Here is a 16,306-nt window from a genome sequence, read left to right on the forward strand (position 1 = left end):
TTTGTCTCTCCAAGTGTACCTTCGTTCCATTCTTTACATGCGACTCAATATATTTTGAAATTTAACAGCAATGTTGTCCTGGTGTCACTAACAGTTGTTCTGGGCTGGGTTGTTCAAAGCTAGTAAGTTAAGGTAACCCAGGGTTAGGGAAATATTTGAATTCAAACATGAAAGCATAAAAAGAAAATTCAGTGTAATTCTTTTTGTCCACCGTTTGATAGTTAGATGAAAAAAGAGAGAGAGAGAGAGAGAGAGAGAGAGAGAGAGAGAGAGAGAGAGATAGAGAGAGAGAGAGAGAAAGAAACCCGGATAAGAATTTAACCCAGGGTTATCGTACCCTGGGTATCAGAGGTTTTTTTCTCGCGTGTTACCAGCAGATTCGTCGATCGGCTGCTGGCTAACACAACACCTTAAGACTTAACCGAAACCGGAACCGCGCATGAAAAGCCTCTGGAACCCAGGGTAGGGTTAGCGCTAATCGGCCTTCGAACAACTGGGCCCTGGCGTCGCACTTTCTAAGGCTAGATCACTTGGCCGTAAGGGCCCAGGAGACCTAGGAACCACGGGAATGATACAACTGAAGTTCATGCAAAGCAAACAATGTTTGGCAACATTTATAAATATTAATACAATAATACAAATTCTCTCCCACTAGATATTTCGATCACGTTTCTAATGTATTCACTGTAATATAGGACGAAATTATTGATAACTGCGATCTTCAAGTCCTCACCCTTGTCCTGATAATAGTAGACTAAGTGTAAGATACATTTCCCAAACTCGCTTTTCATTCGAAAAACCGCAAGGTCCTGCTATCCTTGTGTACAGCCAGCTGCAATAAAGGTCTTCCCTTCTTAAACTTCCCATCTCATCTCTGTATCATTAAATGGATAATAGTTTTGCCTGCTTGCCCTTTAATTTTCATTCCCCCTTGCTAAGAACAATTCTCATTTATTCAAAAGCAATAATAATGTCATTTTAACTCACAGTGGCTTCATATGAGCGAAGCGGACGTATTTTAGAAAGTCCTACTTCCTACGGCAGAACGTTTGGCTAAAATAAAAGGCATTGCACTGTGACTGGACGTTGCCCTACAGATCAGTCTTTTGATCATCGCCTTTATGTCCCTCTTGAAGAGAGCATACGCCCAAGGGTTGATGGCAGAGTTTAAAATGAACAGAGGTATTTTATAACTGAAATCATTACAGGTTATGTTAAGAAAAAGTACTGCAAAACTACAGCGAAAATATACGCCGTAACAAATAAGAAACAAGCCTACAACAATTGTCATCATTACAATCGCAGACTTGTCACGATGTTGGCTAAATCGTCTCACTTTTCCTAAGCTAGGTGCTGCTCTATCTTGCTTATAAACAACACGTATTATCGAAGCGGTGCAGAAAATTAATATAGAACATGAGAAAAACTCTACCAAAATAGCAAAAATACTTACAAAAAACATAGCTGAAATTCTTGACAAAATTAATAGCAGACCTACTACAAAAATTATAGGGATTGTCCACGAAAAGATTATCATTTTAACAACTCGACATCTGGTCATAGCAGTTAGATATTTTAAAGGTTTCACGATGGCGATGTAGCGTTCGAGTACTAAACTGCACAAATTCATCACAGATGCGTAACCAAACAACCATCTTATACCAAATGTCCATAAAGGACGGTTTCCTGTAGGCCAATCGCAGCCTCCTGTAATGTCGCAAATGAAGAAGGAAGGAACGACGCTCACTCCAACACAGAAATCAGCCACTGCAAGTGAGACAATGAAGGCGTTGGTTTTGGTGCGGAGCTGCCTTTTTTTGCACACAAGGAAAACAATGAAACCATTTCCAGCTATCGTCAGGATAGACAGAATCCAACCAAGGATCCAAAACCATAACTCCATTTTCAGTACTTTAACTTTGAAAATACGCTGTTTGGTATCGGTTTGATCGATAAAACTTTCCTGTGTCTTTGAGATTAAAAATTATTTTTTGATCTTAAACACCTGTTTAGTATAAACTAATGGACATGATAGATAGTCACAGAATGTTGAACGAAGAGCGACAGGCCTTTCTACCAATAAAGCAAACTAATTAAAAACGGTGTAATTTCAAACATTGATGTTCTTATTAAAGGAAGCATAAACTTAACGGATGGGAAATCCTCTGAAATATTCAGCACCTGTCATTAAAAGAAAAGCAAACTTTTCCTTTTTGCGTAAGAATATTATTAAAACCGGTCTAAACATGTATTTCTTTGCATTTTGTTATAAGGTTTCTCAGCTTTTGTAACAATTAACTCACCGTGCGACGAATTTCTGATAACAAAAAGTCGGCGCAAAATTCTTTTATATGTTGTAGACATCATTAAAAATTGCCTGCCCAGTCAATTTAAAATATATTGTATTTTCATATTTCATATATTTTTAGAAAGAGACCACTGAAAATATTTGAGTTCTTTCTTTTGTGCTATGTTTTGCTATGCCTTTACGGTTATTTTGAACTCGTTGCCGTGCTCAATGCAAAAGTTAACCATCGACTTAAAGGGATATAAGGCATTTAATTACTGATTAAGCTGCCTGGAACAGGTGCATACCATAAACAACTTTGTTGTGAAGGTTATTTTTAAGATCTGTCTCATCTTCAGTTAATCGTGGGGTTGGTTTCATTACGGTGGGTCTAGGACAGTTTCCTGTTGTGGTCTTATTTTTTTACTAGTGCTTGAATTTATGCTAGATCACGAATGTACATTATTTTAATTATAATTCCATTTTTGGTATATTCTTCGCTTGTCCTTGTCAGGTGAGAGTTTTTCACAAGTGGTCGTGAGTGTTAGAGCTGGGCCTTGGTTCATTAGTCAGTTTAAGTTCCCGTTTGGGTTTGTTAACCAGCGTTTTAGTACTTATTATTTGCCGATCTCACCCGAGTAGTTTCTTTGACACCAAAACATGCAAACTCTGTGTGAGATGGTCCGCTATCTTAATATTTATTGTTTATATAAATGGTCTTCCATCTTGTAACCTCTACTCTAAAGTGCCGATGTATGAAGATGTTGCACATTCTTATGAGTACCTCCTAGAGCAACAAATGAATCATGGTCTACATGAAATATATAAATTTTTAAATAGAGGATATTACACGTTGGCAGTTCACCCAGTTAAGCACGCAGGCTTAGTGCTAGTTAGGCTGCCAGTTATTCTGGGGAAACTAATTAATAAAACTCTGACAACATATAGCTGGCACAGGGAAAACTGTAGGAGCACAGAGGCTAAGCAAAAAGAAAAACTGCTATAACTGGTCGATCTCGACCTAAATCCCCCAAATAAGCACGCAGGCTTAGTGCCAGTTAGGCTGGGGAAACTAATAAGTAAAACTCTGACAACACATAACTGGCACAGGGAACACGGCAGGAGCACAGAGGCTAAGCAAAAGAGAGATTTGCTACAACTGGTCGATCTCGACCTGAGTCCCCCAAAGAAGCACGCAGGCTTAGTGCCAGTTAGGCTGCCAGTTAGGCTGGGGAAATTTAATAAAACTCTGATCAACGGATAACTGGGACCGGGAACACTTCAGGAGCTCAGAGGCTGAGTGCCAGGAAAACTGGGAATTATCTCCACTAATGTACCCAACAAGGCACGTAGCCCAATAACCAGTAAGGCTGCCATAAAAGGCTAGGGCAGGACATTGAAAGTAAACAAATGGATAACGACCCTGGCTAGAAGTCTGTAACATTGCCTGCAACCTAACTGCATCAAACGAGACTTATGTCGCCTCCTAAAGAGCGGTTCCTGGACAGCTGACCTAGTTTCTATACATAGAAACTAAATATATCAAGTAAAGGAGCAGGTGCAAAAACTGAGATAACTGTACAAGTACATAAAATAAGAAACGGGAAAAAACTGAAAACTAGCAGAGCTGAGCTACCGCTTACAAACTGAAGTAAATGCGGTCAGACGGAGGCCAGAAAAAACCTGCCCAAAAAAACCCCGAAGGGAAAAAATGCGGGCAGGAAATCTGGGTAGGAACCAAGGCTCAAGCTCAAAGCCCTTCCTACGGGACTTTACAATGTCATCGAGAATATGATGCTCCTAAAAATAAATAAAACAAAAATAAAGAAAAACCAAAGAGAGGGTGGTTCGTAAGCCTAGATGACGTACACGTGATATACGCATTCTTATATACCCCCGATATGGCTACCCATGGTGCACCCGGCCTAGTACCCAGGCCCTGTTGTATCTCGTGCCGTCAAAATATTTATTTCTGTCTTCTTCGCGGGCTCATTCGTCAGAAATAACATTTACAATTAATTCGCTTGAAAAAAAAGAAAAAAACTATTCGTTCAAAACACTATTTACAATTCCTGTCGATTTAAAATTCGAACATTTCATTTCAATAAAAAACTGTCAGCCTCTAAAATTTAAACGTTTCTTTCAAATGTTTAAAGAAAATAAAATAAAATAAAGACAATTAATAAACCATTTATAACTGTTAAGTCTAGGGAAGTCCTGCTTGACCCTTCTCTATTTCTAGATCCCTGTCCTTAACATCTAAGTTCCTCCTTCTCGGAGGTTCTCGATCCCCTTATAATTAGGCATAGGAGCGCGCTCCGCAAAACTGCAAAGGACACTTTCGCCCTGACCCATGAAATTGTTGTGGCGTAGCTCTCGTGCTTTTGTGCATATAATAGCGCTAGCTCGGCTAATCTTAAGTGGTATCTCAGGCATTAGTCAGCCATCCCTCCCGTCGTTGTAAATACCAGTGGGGTGAATGTGCCTTGCTCTATTTCTGTGACGAGAGAATTGTATTTTCGCTTCTTTTCATTTTCATGAATCCTGTAGATTTGCTTGGGGCTAAGATCTCTGTACGAGTTGAACTCCATTGTACTACCGTATTTTGATTATTGTAGTAGAGTGTGGGGGAGCTGTGGGGAAGGGATGCGTAACAGACTCCAGACCCTCCAAAACAGAGCTGCCAGAGTGGTGACCTCCTCTAGTTACGATAGACGATCAGTTGAGAAACTGGATGAACTTGGGTGCGATAATCTTAAGATACGAAGGACAAGGCAATTAGCCACAATAATGTATACACTGAAAAATCACATTGTACCAGATCATTTGGCTCAAATTTTTAATAGTACAAACTCTATATACTCCTATTATCTAAGAAACTAGACTGTTCACAGTCCTCTATTTTCCCGTAAGATCATCGAGATCGAGCGCTTTGTGTTACGGGCTGCCATCTTGCATGAGTGTCAAAACTACTTAGGGGGCGGAGGCGCATTGGGAGCAAAAAAAGTTACTCAATTCTACTTTGTACACTTGTCGTAAAAGAACAGCAATTTATACGCTACAAATTCCGAATTATATTAAACCAGTGTTAACCCTCTGAGGTTTTTCTGAGTTTTTCCTAGATGATAAAACATCAGTACCTGACGTTTTCAGCAGCTGTCCGTTTATCCCTCGCGCGCGTTTTCAGACCGGTTTAGTGATGGCCAGTTTCTATAGGTACGAGATATGACGTCATCAGTAGCGGGTGTTCAAGCCATTTTTGAGTGAAAATACATGTTTTTTTTACTTCTTTTCACAATAAAAGTAAATTTTGTGGCTAAAATGATGCAAAGTGATTATTTATGTGTTAAGCACGAAAAATTACTATTTCTCATAACCCGATTTCTAATTCTTGGTAAAATCGAGGATGGCGGCCAGAATGCCCACCACCCAAAAGTTGAATGGTCGTTTAATACTGATGAAACAAGTCAAGACCCGCGGTGGCTCGTAGGGACAAAACACTTTCCAGAATCTCAAACACTTCCTAGAATCCAAAAACCTTTCACAGAATCAAAAAAACACCCCAGAATTTGGATTCTGAGACATGATTTGGATTCACTGGGGCGTGTTTTGGGGGTTCTGGGTAGTGTTTATGGATTGTGGGAATTGTTTAAGATTCTGCATGGGCAGAGTTTTCTCCCTGCAAGCCGCCGGCTGTAAAGCCTTGCTCTAGATCAACATTGTCTGAAGAGCGATTCTCTGATCTCGCAGTGATTGCCATGCACTACTCCCAGAGATTTGAAGTGGCTAAGTAGAAAAGCAACAAACACCTGATGTTGGTCGGCACTGCGCTCTTAGTCCTTATACATGAAAGTTCGGAATCAAATTCCTCTGAATTCAAAACGAAGAAATTCTACAAATGCAGATTTGAAAACAAGTCTTTTTGGTGAAACATGATGTATCATATATTGTGTTTACCCTAGAGGCATTTACTATAAGAAGGACAAGGCAAATGGCTCATTAAGACCTCTTGTTTGCTTATTTTTTAGGTATTTTTGCGTGTATGCTGCCTTAACTGTGACCTTTTCATACTTAATGATTGTCACATATTTTGTGGCCATCATGTCATACGACGTAAAAAGGATTAAAGCAGGTCGAAGGGACTGTTTACCGTTCTGCCGCGCCCCACCACCAAGGGAAAACGCCCCGGCCTGGGACGAGCCTCGTCTTCAAACCTCTAACAAGCTTATGGAAGCCTGGGCCCGATTTCTTACCTTATCCGTGGTCAAAGTCTTTGTGATAATCTTCTCCTGGTGCTTTCTAGCGGCCGGGAAATATGGTGTTACAAAGGTGGATGAAAGTTTTGACAGAAGAATATTGGCCAAGGATGATTCTTACCTCAAGAAATTTTTATCTACTCAAGAAGAGTACTTTGAGCTGTCCATTCCTGTGAGTGTTGTCGAAACTGGAAATATCGATTATGGAAATAGATCTGTCCAGGAAGAATTGAGAAGTCTGTCCAAAATTGTGACCTCTAACAAGTATTATGAAAACAGAACTTTGTCCTGGATTGAAGTGTTTTCCCAGTATGCCCAGCACACCAATAAAAATATTCTCGGGTCGAACTTTACGCCGGAGTTGTTGTCGTTTCTTAATATGTATTCAAATTTTAAACAAGACGTGAAGTTTTCCTTAGACAATAAAAGTGTCGAAGTCTCTCGAATTATGGGTTTCATGAAAACCTCGACCAGTTCTTCTTTTCAGAAGAATGCCATGCTAACGCTTCGAGAAGATCTCCAAACAGGTACATTGAAAAACCTTGCAGCATTCCCCATCGCTCGACCCTTCATTTTCTTTGAGCAGTACGCAATCACGTCAAGGGAAACCGTAAGGAACCTTTTAATCGCGGCCTTAGCTGTACTGATTGTTACAAGCCCCTTTCTAGTGGACTGTACTGTTACGCTCCTAGTGGTGCTAAACTTTGCTGCCCTGATATGTGAGCTGTTTGGATTGATGGTGATCTGGGGCGTATCTCTGAACTCTGTATCCATGATCAATCTTGTCATGGCTATAGGATTCACGGTTGACTACAGCGCTCATATTGCGCATGCTTACGTGATGTCAGACAAGGACACAGCTAATGAACGTGTTGTCGAAGCTCTGAGCACGCTTGGCGCCAGCGTTTTGATGGGAGGTGAGTTTATTCAAGATAAGTTAATAGAGAACAACCGTTTTGTCCTCATTTTTTCCTCCTTTTTCCCCAGAGGATAGGCGTTGTTCATGAATAAAAAAGTCCTAATCTACTAGCTTTTTCTTTTCTGCATTATGGTAAAAGAATGAAATGGGTTCTGTCAAACCGTGGGTTGTCATCAAAGTTACGAATCCTTCTTGATGAAAAGACGAGAATAAGTGTAGATTGCGGAGCAGGCATTCCTATGCTAAACGCTAAATAGCGTCCCCTTTTCTAACGTGTTTTTCTCTTGGCCCAGATTTCGAACTTAGTTTGTACAGGCTTGCATGTTGATTAAGCGAGAAAGTCGCCAGTACGCGCGTGCCGAAAGGGGAAAGGGCTTGAGTGCTTGTAGGGGAACCGGCTCTTGCTTCGAAAAAAACAAAATTTTTCTTGTTTTCCTTTGTGTGTAGTCAGTGTAGGGTTGGGTGTTTAGGATTTTGATATTCCACATGCATTCATGCAGGAATACCTAAAACATTTTTCCTTTTTTTAATTTCTGTCTTAGCCAAGCAAAATGCAACTTGGACGGAAAGTTTTCGACTGGCGCACTTGGCATTTAGCCGGTAGTCCCCGTTGTCAAACTTTCTCCCCGGATCCCTGGATGGATTTCGGCGTGATACCTTTTTGCCAAAATCGTGCACTACTTTGTGAAAATAGTCAGCTTTGACAGCAGAATTTCTATGCGCAGTTTTAAAAATTGAAATAATTTTAATAAGGAGACAATATCACCAGTGACTAAAGGATACTAGCTGAATTCTTTTCGCTTTATTATTTATCAAGGGCCCATTACCCGGAACGTCCGTCCAATACTTAGACTGTGTTTTAGACTGAAGTATACTTTTAGATTTCTTTTTACATGAGCGAAATTAACCGTGTTCACAAACTCTTGCTAGGCTCTTGGCTGATCTTACCCATTATCATTTCGTTCTCTTCATGTCCTTCATTCTTCATTTCATTCATTCATTCGGGCATCCATCCATCCATCCATCCATCCATCCATCCATCCATTCATTCATTCTTTCGTTCGTTCGTCCATTCATTCATTCTTTTCATTCATCATTTTACTCATGGTATTATTCATTCATCATTTTTTTAATCATTCATTCTAATTCCTTTCAGGTTTTAGTACTTTTCTTGGCATGGTAGTTCTGGCCTTTGCCGCTTCCGAGATTTTCCGGATATTTTTTAAAATGTTCCTTGGTATCGTCGTGTTCGGCCTTCTTCACGGACTGTGCATACTACCAGTATATCTCTCTTTATTCGACTGGAAACCTGCTATAACGAAGCCTATCTCGGCTGTTCACGTGAGCGACGAGTACCATTCTGAAAATGACGGTGTCGTTGATAGATTACAACACGACGGCAAAGGAAGAAATGAAAAAGTGAGTACAGATGGTGATTTGAGAAGTGCCTCTTCGAATGAGGGCTTTGAACTGCACGAGCAGCGGCCTTTGAACGAAAGCACTGATGATTACTACCGATCTAAAGACGATGCCACTGATTATGTGATGAACGAACAACACGGTGGGGATGAAGGGGCCATAAAGGCGACCACAGAGGGTGATTTGAGGAGTGCCTCATCGAATGAGGGTTTTGAACTGAATGACCAATCTTGGCCTTTAGACAGAACCGTTGTAGTTAAGCAGGCACACCAAGAAAACAATGAGAGTGATGTCCACAATGAAGTAAACGACATGGAAAAGGAGGACATTGAAGTTGAGAGTAACGATCCTACAGAGGTTCCACAGAAATCCAACGCTGAAGAAAGTGAAAGAGAGCTTTTCCTTACAACGCAAGCAAGGGAACATGGACAAGAAGAGGGCGGAAATTCAAATTCGAAGAGTTATGCCGAACAAGATACTCCCCTTACGTTAAATGAGCAAAACATTGCATCGGATGACTCAACAAAATTTTAGATTAGTAGCCCGGCTTAGAACTAGTGTGAATAGTGCTCTCGTATAAACATACAAACATAGATATTATATAATATAATATAAATAATATGGAAATGAATTATGGGTAGCATCAGTCTTTTGGTGGAGTCCCTGTGAATTAAATTACAAACACAGGATACTATGGCTAAGTCAGCTTCTCTTCAACTGGTCGAAGTCAGTACCACGTAGCCGTTGCGAAATTATTTCGCAACTTTTCCTAGTTATGTTTCTCAACAAGCTAGATCATATAATTACTTTGTAAATTAAGCCTAATAACTACATGACAGCTTCACGCTTGTAATTCAGCGTTTACCGCACCTTGTAGTGCACCTAGTAGTAGAGTCGATATGCAACAACGATTTTTTAATATGGCAACAATGCTGGAACAATGTTGTGGCAGTTCCAAGTAACACAGCAGCAATGTTTTCAGCGATGTGTTGCGCTGAATATTGTGGGGCGGATTGTCCCGTGCAACATTGCCTTTACTTGCAAGATCGCTGTTACTCATTGACAGCAGTAACTTTTGATGGAATATTCAATTAGCCTGGTTTCCGTTACGATTGCCACGCGAAACAATCGCAATCGTAGCGTTCCGATGAAACGGCCAGTCTCATAAACGTCACTTGTAAATACAAGAACCTTAGATCGGACTCGATAGTTACAACTAATACATTGTTCAGATCTCTTTCGTCGTGGTGGTTGCTGAAAACTAAGAATTTTTAGCAACTTGTGATTTACATGGAAAGACTTTGAATTAAACTAAATAAAGCAAAATTAATGAAAAACACGGTCTTCGCGTTCTCTCTCCGGGTCGTTAAAATAAGCTTCAAAAAAACTAAATTTAATGCATGGTGAGCCAGGGAATGTGGGGGGCGCTTGGACTGCGAATTCGAAAATGCTGTTTTTTTTCGATTTTCCAAGAGCTAATTAGAACGAACTAAGGTGGTGAATGCTTTTGATTTAGGGGTCTCGTAACTGAAATGTATTGAATTAAACGGGAGTAGGGGAAAAGAAAATACATTGCTTGCAATCGACGTGATGATGACTCTTTGCCATTGCGAAGCTAGTGGTATAGTTTATTCTGGGTTCTCTCATGACGTCACAAGATATGGAAAAAATAAAGCGGAAATTATCCATCCTCCTGAGGTTTTTACTTTTGTGAAGTATTAGAGAAGCTAGGAGCTCTTTTTTTTTTTACAAATTCTCATTTCGGAAGGGTTCTTCCTTTTGTGATAGAGTACGCTTGAATTAATTTCTAACCTTTTGTGTGACGCGTCATTTACGTGGCGGCCTAGATAGCCTTGTATTAGGAAAAGTATTACTTTAATGGTTTTTAGTTTTTCAAGGGATGAATTCACGCTTTTTTAGCAAAATTCGATAACAGATGTTTCCGTCGGTGCCCATCCAGATGGGCACCAACATGGCGTCTCCATACAGAGCTTTAAAAATCCAGGTAATATTTCTCCCAACATCACGCATATGCGAAAAATTACACCGACCTGAATTCTTGGCGAGGATCTTTGCTAATGTACCGTCTATCATTTCCAACATTCTGGACATCATCTATTGAACAGTTTTTTCGATGGCGTGACAGTGAAAACCAGCAATAGGATCTATAGTGTTATAACCGTTAATTTGTCTCTCCAAATGTACCTTCGTTCCATTCTTTACATGCGACTCAATATATTTTGAAATTTAACAGCATCGTGTCCTGGTGTCAGTAACAGTTGTTCTGGGCTGGGTTGTTCAAAGCTAGTAAGTTAAGGTAACCCAGGGTTAGGGAAATATTTGAATTCAAACATGAAAGCATAAAAAGAAAATTCAGTGTAATTCTTTTTGTCCACCGTTTGATAATTAGATGAAAAAAGAGAGAGAGAGAGAGAGAGAGAGAGAGAGAGAGAGAGAGAGAGAGAGAGAGAGAGAGAGAGAGAGAGAGAGAGAGAGAGAGAGAGAGAAAGAAAGAAACCCGGATAAGAATTTAACCCAGGGTTACCGTACCCTGGGTATCAGAGGTTTTTTTCTCGCGTGTTACCAGGAGATTCGTCGATCGACTGCTGGCTGACACAACACCTTAAGGTATCTGCACCGGCAAATTTTGCACATTTTAGGTGATACACTGACATCCAATGTAAGAGTATTATCCACATGTTAGACAATAACATTGTTCTTTGGTCCATAAGGAACAAAACTAGTGAAAAAATTGTAAGGCTACATCACTCTAAAGGTGTAGCAATAAAAGGGGGTGGTAGGCCTACACGACTTTTACCTCATGCCAAAATGCTGCTTACTCCAATGAAGTTGTTTTTATCTGCTGGGTAGATTATGCTCTGGAGGGTTCTGCATTTTACTGAGCAAATGTGGTTTTAGCCGCATGTTTCACACTGAGAGGTCATGACATATATATCGATTGACTGTGGTTATTGTTTTCTGGTCGGCAGGATTTGCCCTCGGCTGAATAAGGGTTCCAATTTTCTCCAAAGTGCCCTCTAGATCTGATCTAAGCGATTTTCTTTAGTCCGTGAGTGTAATGTTTTTCTGCAATGCTGTATCACGCTGGGCCCAGCTCGTCAGTTTTACTAGTTTTCTTTGCAGAATGTTAAATTATCACGGATAGTGACTTACGTGACTTACGCGCTTAGTTCCCTTATTCAGCCGTAATAAAAAAGCTTTACGCTTCAAAAGAGGTCAAAGAAAATGCGCTTGCATCAGAGGGCAAATCCTGCCGACCAGAAAACAATAACTACAGTCAATCGATATATATGTCATGACCTCTCAGTGTGAATTATGCGGCTAAAACCACATTTGCTCAGTAAAATGCGGAACCTTCCAGAGCATAATCTACCCAGCAGATAAAAACAACTTCATTGGAATAAGCAGCATTTTGGCATGAGGTAAAAGTCGTGTAGGCCTACCTATTGCTATGACTTAGGGCCAAGTCGCACTAGAGGGCAATTTCAGATTTGTTCTGGACAAATCCGACTTGAAATCGGCCTGTGACAAAAAAATTGTCCGGAAAGCTACAATCGCACTTAGGAACAAAATTTGTGAACAAAACACAACACCATGCTGTGAGCGCCTTGTGATTCTCGGCTTTCTAACTGATCATGCTTTTCAGCCCACACTTGAACTAAAAGCTTCTCCTCTTCTTCACTCCATCTGTCCTGAGCCTTCTTGTTCTCGGCTGACGAAGATGTACGGGGCTAAGAAGATGGGGTTGATGCCGGCATTAAGCTATCTTCGCTGAACTGGAGGGATACTGGCAACGAGTCAGTACTCGCGGTCGGAGATGGGCTGGGATTTCCTCGATCATTAAACATGTAAGGGCCTGGCAAAGTATAGATCCATCCTGGTAGAATTATTGTGGATATTCGTACGGAAAAAATTGGTCGCCCGCGCCGGGATCCATGTTGTTGCGAAATGAAAACGTGATTAATTTTACAACGAAGTCTATAGCATAGAGACTCTGCTACGTATCACCTGTCCAATCATTTCCGAATTAAAACACACTCACTATTGTTTTCCAAGATTTGTCTCAATTTGGCCTGCTCCAGAGGTAGTCGACGGCATCTTTGAAGTTTGTCCGTCCGCGACCAAATTTTGTCCATTGGTGAACAAACCGGTCGCACTTGGTTTTTGATTGTGATGACAGATTTTTGACATAAATAAACAGTTTTGTCCTCTAGTGCGACTTGGCCCTTAACCGAAACCGGAACCGCGCATGAAAAGCCTCTGGAACCCAGGGTAGGGTTAGCGCTAATCGGCCTTCGAACAACTGGGCCCTGGCGTCGCACTTTCTAAGGCTAGATCACTTGGCCGTAAGGGCCCAGGAGACCTAGGAACCACGGGAATGAGACAGCTGAGGTTCATGCAAAGCAAACAATGTTTAGCAACATTTATAAATATTAATACAATAATACAAATTCTCTCCCACTAGATATTTCGATCACGTTTCTAATGTATTCACTGTAATATAGGACGAAATTATTGATAACTGCGATCGTCAAGTCCTCACCCTTGTCCTGATAATAGTAGACTAAGTGTAAGATACATTACCCAAACTCGCTTTTCATTCGAAAAACCACAAGGTCCTGCTATCCTTGTGTACAGCCAGCTGCAATAAAGGTCTTCCCTTCTTAAAATTCCCATCTCATCTCTGTATCATTAAATGGATAATAGTTTTGCCTGCTTGCCCTTTAATTTTCATTCCCCCTTGCTAAGAACGATTCTCATTTATTCAAAAGCAATAATAATGTCATTTTAACTCGCATTGGCTTCATATGAGCGAAGCGGACCTATTTTACGAAGTCCCACTTCCTACGGCAGAACGATTGGCTAAAATAAAAGGAATTACACTGTGACTGGAAGTTGCCCTACAGAACAGTCTTTTGATCATCGTTTTTATGTCCCTCTTGAAGAGAGCATAAGCCCAAGGGTTGATGGCGGAGTTTAAAATGAACAGAGGTATTTTATAACTGAAATCATTACAGGTTATGTTAAGAAAAAGTGCTGCAAAACTACAGCGAAAATATACGCCGTAACAAATAAGAAACAAGCCTACAACAATTATCATCATTACAATCGCAGACTTTTCACGACGTTGGCTAAAACGACTTACTTTTCCTAAGCTAGGTGCTGCTCTATCTTGCTTATAAACAACATGTATTATCGAAGCGGTGCAGAAAGTTAATATAGAACATGAGAAAAACTCTACCAAAATAGCAAAAATACTTACAAAAAACATAGCTGAAATTCTTGACAAAATTAATAGCGGACCTACTACAAAAATTATAGGGATTGTCCACGAAAAGATTATCATTTTAACAACTCGACATCTGGTCATAGCAGTTAGATATTTTAAAGGTTTCACGATGGCGATGTAGCGTTCGAGTACTAAACTGCACAAATTCATCACAGATGCGTAACCAAACAACCATCTTATACCAAATGTCCATAAAGGACGGTTTCCTGTAGGCCAATCGCAGCCTCCTGTAATGTCGCAAATGAAGAAGGAAGGAACGACGCTCACTCCAACACAGAAATCCGCCACTGCAAGTGAGGCAATGAAGGCGTTGGTTTTGGTGCGGAGCTGCCTTTTTTTGCACACAAGGAAAATAATGAACCCATTTCCAGCTATCGTCAGGATAGACAGAATCCAACCAAGAATCCAAAACCATAACTCCATATTAAGTACTTTTAAAATAATCTGTTTGGCACTGGTTTGATCAACAGAACTAACTTCTTGCTTCTTCGAAATTTAAAATTATTTTCTGATTCTGATCGTAAACACCTGTTACGTGTAAACTTATACGCGATAGATCATAATAGTCATGGAACTATCTGGTTGGTCAGAAAACGAAGAGCGGCAGGTCTTTCTCCCAATAAAACAAACTAATTAAAAACCATTTAATTTCAAACCTTTCGCGTAGTGGTCTTCTTAAAGGAAACATAAAGTTAAGGGATGGGAAATCCTCTGAATATTCAGCACCTGTCATTAAGAGAAAAGCAAATTTTTTCTTTTTGCGTGAGAATATTATTAAACTGAACCCTTCTAAAATTTCTTTCTTTGCATTTTGTTATAAGGTTCTCAGCTTTTGTTACAACTAGGAGTCGACGCAAAATTGTTTAATGCTACAGATTTTGCCGCCCAGTCAATTTAAAATATGTTGTATTTTCATAGTTATTGTTTCAGAAAGAGTCCACTAGGTGCATTCCATAAACGACTTCGTTGTGAAGGTTATTTTTAAGATCTGTCTCATCTCATTTCGAAAAACAAGGGAAAAAATTGGGTGTCATAATTATGCACACTTGGGGCTGGTTTCATTAAGCGGGTCAAGGTTAGTCTAGACTTGTCTCAAGAGAGATCATTCTTTCTTGCTTGTCTACATGGCTGTTTTCCTGTTTTGATCTTATGTTTTTACTAGTGCTTGAATTTATGCTTAGATTGCGAATTTACTTAATTCCCTTTGTGGAAGATTCTTCACTTGTCTTTGTCAGATGAAAGTTTTTCACAGGTGCTCGTGGAGTGTTAGAGCTGACCTTGCATTGGTTAATTACTGACTCCGTTTAAGTTCCTCCTTGGCTTTGTTAACCAGCGTTTTAGTTTAAATTATGTTGCCGATCGCAGCCACGCAGTTTCGTTGACACCAAAACATTCAAACTCTGTGTGATTTTATAGTCACGCAGAGGTTTCGTTTTTTTCTTATCCCCACGGTCAGCTCACCCAAACATGTCCAAGTTTGTCTCTAAAAACCGCTACTTTTCGGCCAGCTGGAACGGTTGTGAGAATTGGAGTTGAGAAGGACATAGCTTTAAGAGAAGTAGAATAATACTATGCAAGAAGAAGACTCATGGTACCTCGCAGGTGCTCAAGCACACCCTGACAACTTACAGGAAAAACACGCCATACACAGGAGCCTATTGTGATAGATCATCGTGATAGGCAGTGGCACCCAGGCAACGTCAATTTTCGGAAAATATCTGTTCGGAAGACGATTTGAGATCTAGAATTTTCGGAGCCTATCGTGAGATCATATAATTTTCGGATCACTAGACTTTTAGCTAGGGATCCCGAACATAAAATTCATATCTTCTCGCCACCGTGTAATATCCTCTATATATACCGTTAAAATACTAAAATACGTTCAACAATGCTATGTTTAAGTAGTTTTGAGCTATATTCTAGTTGGGTGCCCCTGGATAGGCTCCTGCCATACGTCATTATAAGCTTACTTGCGTTAAAAGGGTTACTGAATTCTACTTTGTACACTTGTTGTAAAAGAACAGCAATATATATACGCTACAAATTCCGAATGACATGTAACCAGCTGTTAACTCGTCTATGATGAGAAAGTTATCATTGACTGTAATCTGGCG

At 40.2% G+C, this 16,306-nt stretch overlaps 2 protein-coding genes across 2 annotated transcripts; one reads left to right on the forward strand and one right to left on the reverse strand.

Moving 5' to 3' along the window:
• Nucleotides 1–1,018: 1,018 nt before the first annotated feature.
• On the reverse strand, nt 1,019–1,934 carry LOC140932262 (5-hydroxytryptamine receptor 7-like). The gene has a single exon (XM_073381888.1). The coding sequence runs from the start codon at nt 1,901–1,903 to the stop codon at nt 1,019–1,021; it is 885 nt and encodes a 294-aa protein (XP_073237989.1). The 5' UTR covers nt 1,904–1,934.
• Nucleotides 1,935–5,903: 3,969 nt separating this feature from the next.
• LOC140921739 (patched domain-containing protein 3-like) lies at nt 5,904–10,199 on the forward strand. The gene is made up of 2 exons (XM_073371751.1): nt 5,904–7,460; nt 8,619–10,199. The coding sequence occupies exons 1-2, from the start codon at nt 6,362–6,364 to the stop codon at nt 9,413–9,415; spliced, it is 1,896 nt and encodes a 631-aa protein (XP_073227852.1). The 5' UTR covers nt 5,904–6,361; the 3' UTR covers nt 9,416–10,199.
• The last annotated feature ends 6,107 nt before the right edge of the window (nt 10,200–16,306 follow it).

This window comes from Porites lutea, chromosome 1 (assembly GCF_958299795.1).
Source record: "Porites lutea chromosome 1, jaPorLute2.1, whole genome shotgun sequence".
NCBI classification, from domain to species: domain Eukaryota; kingdom Metazoa; phylum Cnidaria; class Anthozoa; order Scleractinia; family Poritidae; genus Porites; species Porites lutea.

Excerpts from the sequence above, each read along its gene's own strand:
- LOC140932262 (XM_073381888.1), bottom strand. The coding sequence starts at position 1,903 with ATGGAGTTATGGTTTTGGATCCTTGGTTGGATTCTGTCTATCCTGACG.
- LOC140921739 (XM_073371751.1), top strand. The coding sequence starts at position 6,362 with ATGATTGTCACATATTTTGTGGCCATCATGTCATACGACGTAAAAAGG. Across the intron at positions 7,461-8,618 it reads CGCCAGCGTTTTGATGGGAG|GTTTTAGTACTTTTCTTGGC; the intron begins GTGAGTTTATTC and ends AATTCCTTTCAG.